The sequence below is a fragment of the Asparagus officinalis genome, chromosome 3 (genome assembly GCF_001876935.1).
Source record: "Asparagus officinalis chromosome 3, Aspof.V1, whole genome shotgun sequence".
NCBI classification, from domain to species: domain Eukaryota; kingdom Viridiplantae; phylum Streptophyta; class Magnoliopsida; order Asparagales; family Asparagaceae; genus Asparagus; species Asparagus officinalis.
In genome coordinates this window covers 26,044,153-26,057,860 of record NC_033796.1, presented here as the reverse complement: position 1 = coordinate 26,057,860, position 13,708 = coordinate 26,044,153, and the positions used below count along the sequence as shown (strand labels likewise).

Here is a 13,708-nt window from a genome sequence, read left to right as displayed (position 1 = left end):
GTTTTCAACTTCTGCTTTATATTTCAAAAACATGTATCCTGCCTCATTCTTATTTCTTATAAGATAAACTTTAGTATACCTAGAGAAGTCATCTATAAATGTAATATAGTAAAACTTTCCTCCTTTAGACATAGTACTCCTAAATTCACCAAGATCAGTATGGATAAGGGTAAGCAACTCAGTTTTATCTCTAGAAACAGGTTTGCAAGGTTTCTTTATGGATTTTGTTTCAGTACATACTTCACATTCATCAAAATTGATATTAGCAAATTCAAACAATAATTCACATGCTTTCATCCGTTTTAAGTATTAAACATTAACATGTTCTAATCTATTATGCCACATTTCTAAGGAATCAAGCAAGTAAGTAGAAGAAGGTTTTTTATTTATAACATCAAGAACATTCAGAACAAATAGTCCCTGATTACAGTAACCATCACCAATAAAAGTACCACTTTTGCTTAACACAAACTTATCAGCCTCAAAATTCACCTTAATACCAGCTTTTCCTAACAAAGAAACAAATATCAAATTTGAGCGAATTTTAGGAATATGCATTAGTCAAAGCAAGAGTTTTACCCGAAGTTAACTTGAGATAGATATTTCCTTTCCCATTGACAGGAACAGGACGAGAGTCTCCCATGTAGACTTATTTTTCTCCATCCTTGACTTTAGTGTATGCTGAGAAAGCTAATTCATCACCACAAATATGATGGGTAGCTCCAGAGTCTACCACCCAGTTCTTCTCCCCAGCAGCCAGATTGACTTCAAAGACAACAGCCACGAAAACATCTCCTTGAGCAAAATTTGCTTTCGGAATATTTTTGTGGTCATCTTTGTCTCTGTTATTATCTTTTTAGTACCTGCACTGAAAAACATGGTGTCCCGGTTTGCCATACACATAGCAATTACCTTTACTTTTCTTCTTAAAAGGTACCTCCATTAACCTTCAAGTCCTTTTGATTTTTATTAAATGACTTCTTTTGTTCTTATTGAATTTGTTGCTAGGTTTATCTTCAACAATATTAGCTTTGGAATCAAATTCCTTAGCTAAATTAACATCCTGAGCCCTGTTCTGGTTTATCTTCAACAATATTAGCTTTGGAATCAAATTCCTTAGCTAAATTAACATCCTGAGCCCTGTTCTTTTCCTCTATATGGATGTGAACAATTGGAATCAAATTCCTTAGCTAAATTAACATCCTGAGCCCTGTTCTTTTCCTCTATATGGATGTGAACAATTACATTTTTGAGAGACATTTATTTCTGTTTGTGTTTCACACGATTTTTGTAATAATCCCAAACTCAGGGAGTTTTTCAACCAAACACAGGCAATTAAGGAATCAGGTAAGATAATTCCCTTAGTTTTTAAATCACTTATAAGTATATGAAAATCATGAATTTGAGTAGAGACTTCTTTCTCTGCATTCACATGAAATTTTAGAAAACATCCTATAACATATTTCTGTGTACCAGCATCTTAGATAGTATACTTGTTTGCCATTCCCCCCATATTTCATATGCATTCTTATAGAAGCAGTAAATATCAAATAACTCATTTGATAAGGTAAATAGGAAGGTATGACGACATACCTTGTTACCTTTGTGCCAAGCCACTAGCTTTGCTTCATAATCTACCGAAACTGGTAGATATTCCTTTTTGGTGAGATATTCAGCATAGTTGAGAACATCAATGGCATCAAAAACCCTTTCCTTCCAGTGCTTGAAATAATCTCCCTGGAACTGTTTGATCTTCAACGTATTTGGGAGAAGTCGCCCAGATAAAAAATTCTCATGCGAAATGATGGTCGAGACTCCGTGAAGTTTGTGGTTGCAGCATTGAGGTTGGTGACACCATCTTCTGATCTAGCCATTGGACAAATCTTTTCTTAAGATTGTTGAAGAAATTGCTTTGGCCGGAAACAAGGCACAAAGTGTACGAACTTTTGAGAGGTGTAATCACTGTCCTTAAGAAAAGATTTCGCCTCTTCTCGGTGCAAAAGACTACAATGGCGTCTTTCCTCACAGGATTCAACGGCAGACAACAGGTTAAGGTGCACTCCAATAACCTGTTCTACAAAGAACAACAAATATCTCTCTCTGATAGGAAGGAAGATAGAGCACAGTAAGTGTTTTTTTAGTGATTTTAGTATTTTACAACTGAGAAGATCAAGTCTCTATTTATAGATGATCCATGATGCAATACTAAAGGTTATACTACATAGGAAACACCAAATGTTAAACCGTGTTGGGAATGCGAAGGTAGAAATATTGGAAACACCAATGATTGAAAACATTGAGAATACCAAAAGTACGCATAGGGAACACCAAACATTTTTTTAGGGAACACCAAATATTTTTCTTTGTGTGTTTTGAAATACACAACATGTTGTATATGTGACTACTCATGACCTTGACGTGGATAACAAAATAAATATGCTGGCTCGATAACCGTATGTTTAAACATATTTTTATCTTTCAATTGACGGATTTAAATTTTAGATATTAAATTCATATTATATTTGATTTGAGTTGGTTGGTTCATTCTTAAAAAAAAAAAGAAAGGAAATGGAAAAGGAGCTTAGAAATCAATTCTAGTGGTTTTTATGCATTTCTTAGAAAACCAAATCCGTTGCTTGTTTAAGCTTGAAATTGATGGTGAGAAAAGAAGAGTGTGTGATGAAGCTAATCTCTAGTTTATTTCAAACCTAGAGAATAGGAATTGTGTGGGTTTTCTTTTCAATTCCTCTTAAAAAGATAGCAATAGACTTTTCTTATAATTGTGGTACTTTCTCTACTCTATAGAAAATATCATTTTAAAATTTTCGAGACAAATAACACTATAAGGATCCTATAATGCTCTACAAGTTAATTTTTGTTTCATTTCCTAACTTTGCACATGGTTTCCATTTTTTTTGGGTGAACTACACATCTTTTAAAAGATAATGACCGGGTCAAGAAATAGCAAGTAGAAAGTTATTTAATAAGACTTCAATCACGCATTATTTACAAATGCGCAATTTACGCATGCAAACTAAATTTATATCTCAATAATTGCATGAACACCCCACAACACATAAACATAGATAACGAGATAACAGTTTTTTTCCAACCGAGGGCATCTCAAACAGCTTCTCTAAAATTTTCTCCAAAATAGGGAAGCAAAAGTCATATTCTTCAAATTATTTTTACACAAACTCCAACAGCTTCCCCATTTTGAAGAATCCCTTTTTTCCTCCAAAAATTTGGAGAATGCTGCAGATTTAACTCCAACAGCTTCCCCATTTTGAAGAATCCCTTTTTTCCTCCAAAAATTTGGAGAATGCTGCAGATTTGGGGAAGCTTCAAGAATCCCTTTTTTCCTCCAAAAATTTGGAGAATGCTGCAGATTTGGGGAAGCTTCCCCATTTTTTCTACTTCATCCCTATTTTGGGGAATGAGATGGGGAATTTGTTAGATCAAAAACCTAACTATATTCTCCAAAAGTGGGAAATGAGGAAGCTGTTGGAGATGCTCTGATACAACTACAACCTAGGCAATTCACAATTGTAAGTATCAATTATTCATAGTTTTTTTTTCATTTTATTTCGTATTTTATGTACTTATATTCAACAAAGTAGATATATTTGGAGCCATAAATAAGCAAAATACTAAGTTTCAAAGATACATAACACAAAATCCAAGTATCTCCAGTAAAAAAAATTTCTTCAAGAACCCAAAATATAGGACCAATAGGGGGACAAGTGATGTGTCTCCCTCCTATTGGATAATAAATTGGGGGACAAGTGATGTGTCCCCCTCCTATTGGATAATGAATTGGTTATCATTAATGATGACCAACACATTATCCAATAGGAGGTGAACACCTCACTTGTCCCCCTATTGGTCCCATATTTTGGGTCACTGTAGCAAAGCTCTAAAAAAATGAAATAACTCCGAATATTAACAAACGATTCGAATTCGAATCTATATTCCACCATGCCATTTATTTCAAAACGAGCCCGAATAAAAATCCCACAAATATAGCCACTCCTAAATCTATTGAATATAAAAGCTTCATGAAATTTAGCATCTTTAGTTACCATAGGCCACGGATCCTTACCCGAATCCGAAGCTCAATATATGCTTACCCACTAAACCGATAATTTCGCTTCCCCGCGTCAAAAGCACGCTCACCGCGAAAACCGCGATGCACGTGACTCCCCAAACCTTTCGAAGCTAATCTTGCTTTCTCTATTTTCCCGAAATGCCCCTCACCTTGACAGTGGACCGGTTGTCTAGGACTGACACGTGGCAATTTTATCCCGAAATGACCCCACGCGTCATTTATTAATCGCCACTTACTTGACTTGAATCTTAAATAAATGCGTCGGTTTTAACTGTTTAAGCGCCAATTCGTGAATCTAAAAACTCTTCCCACCGACCTTAATCTATTCCCACAACACCCTTCCACGTGACCAGCGATTGGCCCTCACTGCAAAATTAGGTTTTTTTAATGAACCCAAACTCCCAACCTAAATTATGTTTAAACCCACCCACTCACTAAAATTATAAATTCTCAAAACAAACGTTTTGATATTTCGTATATATATAAGTCGTAAAATTTTGTTCTAAATTGCTATATTTGGTGTATAAATCGCCATGTTGATTCTAAAAATAGTTCTATACGACGATTTTGTGTTCAATAATCTTTTTTTTGGAAGTGTATGGATTAAAAGTTAAACCAGTGTAATTTTTGAGTTTATAGACAAAAATACCAAAACCTAAAAATCTTTCGTTCCCGAAACAAATCGTCACGTTCTTTCCACAGCAATGGACCCCAGTCTCCCTAATAATCCCGCCTTCGCCTTCCAAAAATACTCTACACCACCTCCACCAACAGATACATTTCACTGACACGTTAGGCCCGCTTTTATCTTTCAACAGGTGCATTTTGGGTTATCGTAAGATTCGGTCCGCCCAATTTTCTCACTGCAATTTAAAACGGGCCTTTTTCCCTCCGATTCCTCCCCTCAACCCTAACTCCCGCCTCTCGCCCCCACTCTTTAAAATCCCCAAATCCCCACCCAATCTCTCAATCCCTTTCTCTCTCTAAAAAAAAATCCTCTTCCTTTCTCTCTCCTCCCCTCGTCATGAACCGACGCCTTCGTAACCCTAACGGATCCGGGTCCAAACCCAAATCTGACCGCTTCCTCAAGCCCGGTGCCCTAGCTCGGATCCGAGACTCCAAGATCAGCGCTCGATCGCCGTCCAGGTCAGCCGTCAAGATCCAGATCCTTTCTCCCCCACCGTCTCCTGCTCGATCGGTTGCTACTGTTGATGGGTCTCCTTGCTTTGTTGGAAGAATCTATGGCCCTAGATTCTTGAATCGGAAGAAGCTTGTTGCTTCGAAGCGGATCTTTTTTGTGCCGTCGAGTCCTGATCCGGTATCAGAATCGGGTTTGGATGTTATTGGTGCAGATCTGCTCTTGGCTCATTGATTTTGTAAATTGCTTGGGGTTTGGTGGATAGATTGGAAGGGTACAATAAAACTGAAGGTGACTTTTGTTGTGAAATTGATGAAATTTGTGGTTCAATATTGAGAACATAGAGTGGATTTTAAGGACGGGGTGTTAAAAAATGAATTTTGAGTTGAGATCAGTGTACAATTTGAGGGAAAAGTTAGGGTTTACTGAAAATTTCTGTTAGATTATCAAGATTCCTTCTTTGTTCATTTAATTTATAGATGCGATAGTTATGATTGATCCTTTTCTCATAGATTTTAATAATTATGATTGTTCTACTCTTGGTTATTGCCTAATTGGCTATGCTTACTTTGTTGTTGCTGGTTCCTCTACCCAATTTTGTTGTAATTTCAGTGGGATTCATTATGAGTCATAGGAGCATAAAGAGCTGCTAAATCTAAGTTTGTTTGTGTGAGTTAAGTCTGCTAAACCCCAGTTTTATATAACATCTTTAAAGATTTCACTTTTGGTTAATCTCCAGGAATGTCTGCTTCTTTACTATGTACCTCATTCGATTCGATTTAATAATATTGCTTATGTGTTGTTGAAAGTTTCTCTTCATTTCCCCCCCAATCTTTTGGCCTCGTGTTATATGAAAACTAAAGTTAGGTTTCTAGCCAGAATATTTTGTTAGGCTTGGAAATATTATAGTTCTTGTTTAGTTTCATCCAGTTACACAAGCTTCCTTATATTCCCTTTATTGAATTAGCTCAGCAGTTTGGTAGCAGAAACTTATCCAGCTTGTATTTCATACAGAAGCATAGGAAATATATGCATTAGGGGGTTCTTAGTATGATGTAACTGGGTATCTTAGTTCAATGATCTGAAGTCATGGCTGTGATATATGCTACTCAACAAAATTCCTACTAGTTAGCTGATTAGATTATCATTTCTTTTGAGAGGTTAAATTTATGACTGTGCAAATATTGATTCTGATGCTTTCATAGCATGAGTTACCAAAAATTATCATCTAATATGTTGAAGAAATTATAAATTTACTACAATGACTTGACGCATTAGGAATGCTTTAATTGTTGCTTGCTCCTGAGTTGATATAAGTTTCTCTTTCTGGGATTTTCAGTGCCATCTTAAAGTTGTTTATCAAAATTCCTTAGAATCCTATTTCTTGTGTATTCAGCTAAAAGTACATGCTTATGGAGGAAACTAGTATCTTTGTCAGAGTTTAATAATTTCGTCTTATTCAGTTTATGTGGTCTTAATTAATATTTTGCTGAGATTTTTGCAGTTTCTATCTTAAGTTGTTTATTTTGAGAGTTTATTTACAGAAAAGTGGTTCATAAATGTACATTCATGTGGTAAGAAAGGTACTGATCATTTGGTTATATTCAATGAGATTTTGTTTTTATAGTTATAGCTTTCACAATAAAGCTGACTATTTGAAGGTGAAAATCTAGCAAGTTGTAAGTTTCAATGTTACTTGAGCGAGTTGAATTTGGTAAGCTACTGATTATTTGGTTATCTTCAATGAGATTCTTGTTCAGTTCTAGCTTTCACAAATAAAGCTGACCGTTCGAAGGAGGAAGTCTACAGGGTTGTAAGTTCCAATATTAATTGAGCGAGTTGAATTTGTTAAGCTACTGATCATTGGTTATTTTCAATGAGATTCTTTTTCAATTCTAGCTTTCACAAGTAAAACTGACTTTTCGAAGAAGTTCTAGCAAGTTGTAACTTCCAATGTTAAATGAGCGAGTTGAATTTGGTGAGCTAACTCTTTTGGACTCTATTTAAGATCATCGAAAAACTTCATCTCAGTGAAATACAAACTAGTAGTTTTGTTCTTTATTAGATACCTTCATGCCATTTAATAAATTTGCTCATGAACTCAAGTATTTCTCCTTTTGGCTTTCATCCCTTTTTTGGCTGCGCAGAAGAAGAGAGATATAGTAACTTCACTAGCTAGGTTACTTTGTAGGCTTAGAATGACGGTAAGATATGCTTTGATTAACAATCAATTAGAATCTAGTTATGAACGCGCTCTTGCTTGTTCAATTTGTTCTGCAGTTTGGTCATCTAAATGATGCAACAACCTTTCCATTCACAGGCAAATGACCATTTAGGTTTTGACTGTACTCATGACTCAGATCACTGAGCATTTGCTTCAATTGATGACAGTTCTGAATCATGGGTGAGATTTGGGTGTTTCTTCCTATTCTAGTCCAAGGCCATTGAAAATCCAAAACTTACAATTGTCACTTTCATCTAGAAAGTTGTCAAATATTTATGTTCTAGCTTTGCTATTAATGATTCCATTATAATTTATTAGTCATAAGAGCATCTCCAACAGCTTCCCCATCTTCTTGAAATACTCAGTTTTGGGGAATATAGAGCTTTTTTTTGGTCCAACAGATTCCCATCTCATTCCCCAAAATAGGGAAGAAGGAGAAAAAATAGGGAGCCTTCTCCAAATCTGCAGCATTCTCCAAATTTTTGGGGAGAGCTTTATTATTGTAATAAATGCGATTTTTCAAAATGGGGAAGCTGTTGGAGTTGGAGCAAAAATAATTTGGAGAATATGACTTTCGTTTCTCCATTTTAGAGAAAATTTTGGGGAAGCTGTTGGAGATGCTCTAAGAGTTTAAGTGATTATAAATTTATGAGCTTGTCTGGATTAGTTCTCTATTCTAGTTTTATCTAGTTCACCAAAAATTCATCTTGAAATAAGTTTAGCTGCAATTACAGGTTTGTTTTGTTCATTAATTGTTAAGTGTCTAACCAATTTTTAGCAATAAATGCTTATGTTGCTCCTTGGCCTTACTATGATTTTCTTGTAGTGAACTAAACCAAGAGTTGAAGTTAGTTTACTTTCCTAGATTACTTTATTAGGCTCGGTCATTGGAAATATGGTTTAAATGGGATCTTGCTTCTTTTTTGAGATATGAAGTTTGGTATTAGAAATTCATGCAACTGCTGTCAATAAGTGAACGAAATAGTGGATTAGTGAGTTCTTCTTATGGAATAAGTCACTATTTGCTTAGGTCTATTGCGGGTGTGATTTCTCTTAACTTTCTTTCTACCTCTGTTTTAGTTGAAGTCGTAGATATTCCTCCTTATGTCTAAAACACCTGATTTGTTTACTAATAATGCTCATGTGTGCCGGCAAATGTTATTTGTGCAGTGACAGCATAAGTTACCAAAATTTATCCCTGGATGCCTTAACATAATTTTTTACTATAATGGCTTCATTCTTGAGCCCCAACAAGTTAAAGAAAGTTGTCGACCTGTATGACTCTATCAAACAGGACTTCGGAATGATCTCGTTGTTATTTGCTTTCAAGTTGTTTATCAGAATTCCTTTTTGATTTCCATTTTACTTTTGAGTTTAGATGAAGGGAAGGGTGGTCTCATCTTATGGAAAAAATTAGTTCCTTTCGTAGAGTTCACCAGTTATGTTTATTCTATTTGTTTTGTCTTTAATACTGGCCTATTGAAAGTGATGGCAATTGCTGTCTTATCTCATTTTAGGGAAGTAAGAGGTTGTGTTGTAAGCTCTGAGTTGCTTTAGCTGAGTTTAATTTAATTAGTTTTTCTGGCTTTTAGTATCTATATCGAAAAACTTCTTTATGTGCTACTGCTCGTTCAGGTTGTTCTGCAATTTATTAATCATTATGCAGCTGATATTTCCATTCACATGTGTATCAGAAGTTGAGTTCTTCGTGCAGTTTTTTCCAAATTTTGTGATCTACATCAATTTGTCTCGATGCTGTTATTCATAGCATAAGTTACTAACTGGATCATTTGATATCTTGGATTGGATATAACATCACTCTACAAGAGAGGATTTGTACTTGAGGCTTAAATATCTCTACCTCTTCATTAATGTTTCTTTTCTCCTCTAAGGAGCTACCAATTTATGAACTTATAATTCAAATGCTTTATTATAACACCCTTGTATAGGCCTGTCCATCCGGGCCGGCTCGGGTTTTTTTGGTTTTTTGGTTTTTTTTAAAAGTTTTTAAAAATCTCTTTAAAATTTAAAATATACATAAAAAATTATAGAAAACAAAAATAAAAACGATCATATTATTAATAACTTAAAATGACATAAATTACAAATACAAAAAATTATAAAAATGAAAGATGATAAAAATAACTTTTTTATTAATAATTAGTAAATCTTTTACAAGTATAAATTTATTTTGGAATTTGTCGCATCACAATAGATGAGTGCATCCCGACTAGGTTGGCACCTACTCACCTATATCACTATCATTTGTATTTGTTTCCAAAATAATTCATTACAAATTTAAAGCTAAGAAATAAAAATTACAATTTGATGGATATTGTTTAATCTTTATATCTATCTGCTAGTCCTAACTTTTCAAATTTATCTTCAATTCTAACCATCCGAGATGCCTTGCGTTCGCTTCTCGTACCTCCACCAATCTTGTAAGCACATCACCGCTTGTACAGTATACGGATCTAAGCATGTCTTGTGATCGTCGATCAAACGTCTTGCTGTGCTGAAGACGGATTCCGAAGCTACCGTCAAAACCTGCACTGTTAGTAAGTCACGAATCATGATGGAAAGTATAGGATATGAAACTGATCCATATACTCTCCACCATTGTAAAATATCTAAAGTATTTCCTTGACATTTAACTAAAGAAGCAGATAAATATTCATCTATTTCATAAACCTCCAACGATGATCCAAGTCCAGATCCACCAGTTAGTTCAACTACCATTGCATACCTATCAAAACTTACACTTTTACCTCGGCTTGAGCTCGAAGGCGTCGAAGCTGCAGATTGTTGTGCAGCTACACCATGTCTAGCTACGTACTCATCATATAAGGTTTGAAAATAATTTCTAATAGCTAAATGATGAGAAGTAGCAGTAATGTTGGATCCATCATCTAAGTCTATAACATGTCCACCATACAATGATTGTAACAAACTTCGAAGGTCAATATCCTTCAAACATGGATCAATAAGAACCCCAAATCAAAAATATAAGGAATATGTCTAAAATACTTATTAAATTTGCTCTCCATTTAAAAAATTATACTTCCAAAAGTATCATTCATACGATATTTGTTAATTTTTTTGAATATTTAAAATTTGTAAAGCAGCTAAAGTAATAGTTGGATAATAACAACTAGATAATAACATAATAGCATCATAAAAAACTTGTAACATCTTATTTAAATTACATATAATTGTCCATTCATCTTCAGTTATTGAATAAGAGCTACCAGAGCTAGAACTAGAAGCAAAATAATTTATAAAATCATTTATAATTTGTTTATATTCTATAGCTATACTTAACATTGCATAGGTGGAATTCCACCTATGGTCAACATCTTTTGGAATTAGTCTACCCTTAATATTTTTTTTCTTTTACATATTTGTTTCCATCTTTTAAGTCTTTGTTTAGAAGCAGCATGCATATAAGCAACAGTTCTAACTTTTTCTATCATGAGTTTAATTTCAGTAAATACACTTTGAACAATTAAATTTAAAATATGACATATACATCTAATATGAAAAAGTTCACCATGACAGAGCAATGACAGAGTTATTTTGAGAAAATCTACAGCTACATTGTTATTACTTGCATTATCTAGTGAAAGAGAAGTTATTTTGAGAAAATCTACAGCTACATTGTTATTACTTGCATTATCTAGTGAAAGAGAAAATATTCTTTGATCAATTTCTAGTTTCATAAGTTCTTCAACTATTAAATTGGCTACACTAATACCAGTATGTGACTCTTCAATTGCAATAAAAGAAACGACTCTTTTAAACATTTACCAATTTTTATCAATTCAGTGTGCTGTGATACATAAATAACCTGTTTGTGCTTTAGATGTCCAAATATCATAAGTTAAATTTTTTTTATAGTTTAAAATTTTAAAATAAGAAATTATTTTTCCTTGTTCCGTTTGATAATGTTTTAAAATATCACGTTGACAGGTTTGACGAGAATTTTTTTTTAAAAATTGAGATAAAAATCATCTCTAAACAAATCTTCAAATTCATCATCTTCTACTAATTTAAAAGGAAGGTTTTTAAGAATGATAAACCTAATGACGCATTTCCTGGCTCGTACAACGTCATAATTCCAAGTACTGAGACTACCGGAAGAGGAGGATTGAGAAATCATAGATTGTCGGATATCACCTTAAGGAGTCTGGCCTTTGTTGTGTTTTTCTATATGGCGTTTGAGGTGGTTGGTGACGCTCTTATGATGAACTTGGAAAGTTTGCCTGCACAACGTACATTTAGCTTTCTGGGTGAGGATCCTACCGTGTTCATCCTTGGTGACGTCTATCTTCTCAAAAAAATTCCACACATCGGATCTCAGCCTTTTAGGAGCTCTTGGTGCAGATTTGTCGCCACCGGATTCGGGATTACCACTGTAGGATCGGTAGGAGGAGTAGCTGTTGTTGTAGGATGACTTATTTCAATATCGGTAGGAGATAGATTTTGCTTTTCATAATCAAATCTAGAAGCCATTTGATGAAAGGATTAGAAAGTATAAGAGATTATAAGAGAATATAAGATTGTATAAGAGAATATTAGAGAGAAGTAGATGAGTTTTTTGGCTTGGGTTTCGGGCCGACCCCGGACCGGGCCGGGTTCCGAGTCGGCCCCGGGCTGACGGGCTTTTTGGACAGGACTACCCTTGTACATCTAATTAGCTTACTAGGCTCTTCAGTTAATAAATTGTTTTATTTTACCTTGCTAATTTATGTCTTCTACAAGTATAATGGACATATCTATGCTCGTAGATTATTGTTTTGCTTGTAATAAGATATGAATGTTTGCTGCCAACGAAGAATCTATCACCAAAGAGCCATCTTACCATAGCATTATCTTCTTGTGAAATCTTATTCAATATTTATGTTTTGTTCAAGCTTAATTTTTTTTAAAAACATACAAAATTTAGATTATTAAACATAATTTATCCTTGTATTATCATTAAGTCACTGCCTACTTTTTCTCAAAAAAAAAAAAGCACTGCCTACATGAACATTTAAAGGGGTCCATAAAAGATCACAACTTCGCACCAGATTCTTCGTTGGCTATGAGTATTCATGCTTTATTGCAAACATAAATTCAATATTAATACCTTTAGGTTGCAAGAGAAAATAAAAATACCATACGGGAAGTTGCGTCATACTAAAATTAGCAATTTTGTAAATCAGCCTGCGTATATATATATATATATATTTTAATTTTAATTTTTAAGAAAGTGTGTCCCGAAAAGATGGACTCAGCTGTATTGCTTCGCAGATAGTTTGTAAAGGATTTAGGTTTCAAAAGGGTTCTAAATAGATTTATTAGGCCACGCCAGGACTTTTGGCCCATCTAATAACGGGACCCCAATCTCTTCTAGTCTCTGTAAATGACAAAAATACCCTCATCGTCCTTCTTCAAAACCCCATCTTAGTCCCTTTTTCCTCTTTCCGCACTTTTTCTCAACGCAAAACCCCAAGCCTTTCTCTTTTGCTTCTCGAAGATGGCTGCCGAGTCCAAGACCAAATACGATCGCCAGCTCAGGTAACTCTCCTCTTCCCACTTCTACCCTCGTTCCTCCTCAAAATTACTAGAAAGCCCCTCGCCGTCTCTCCGCATTCTCTTCTTGCCCTAGTTTCAGTTTCTCTCTAAATCAAACTCTCAAGAAAAGAGAACTTATGGGTTTTCTTCAAATATTGTTTTTGAGCTGTGCTGTAGAGAAAGGTGTTGAATTTGCTTACTTTTTTTTGGATATGTGTTTGGTCTTTTCTCCCAATTATTGTTTTGTTTGCACCAAGCTGATAAAATCTATGACCTAAAATTTGGAATTTGCTTTGATTTTGGCGAGCACTTCTCCTGTCATAATTTCTTGTAAATGAATTTGTCGTAGTGCGCTAACTAAGTAGTTTGCGCCAGGTAGTCAAATCTAATCAAAATATCACTTAAAAGACAGTATCTCTGTCCATTGCATATGAACTTAAGAAATTAGTCATTTATAGATTACCACTGCGTTCTGGCCGGACTGGTGTCAAAAAGTAGTTCTAATGATTTCGCCTTCTTGGATTTATTCCCTTCGTCATAGTTCCCTTTCTTTCGAAAGCTGCAACCGGATCATAGGGGGATGATGTCGAATAATCCTTTTGTATGATTTTCTAGACTTCATGCTGTGATCCATAGCTGACTGTATTTTGTGTGAAAAGACTTGGAAGAACAATGACCTGGG

General features: G+C 34.7%; 1 protein-coding gene across 1 annotated transcript in view; it reads left to right on the top strand.

The window, feature by feature from the left end:
* Nucleotides 12,884–13,708, top strand: part of LOC109833503 (NEDD8-activating enzyme E1 regulatory subunit AXR1-like) — a 14,105-nt gene continuing 13,280 nt past the window's right edge. The window contains exon 1 of the mRNA XM_020401193.1: nt 12,884–13,029. Coding sequence (XP_020256782.1) covers nt 12,989–13,029 — 41 coding nt within the window. The 5' untranslated portion in view covers nt 12,884–12,988. The remainder of the gene's footprint in view (nt 13,030–13,708) is intronic.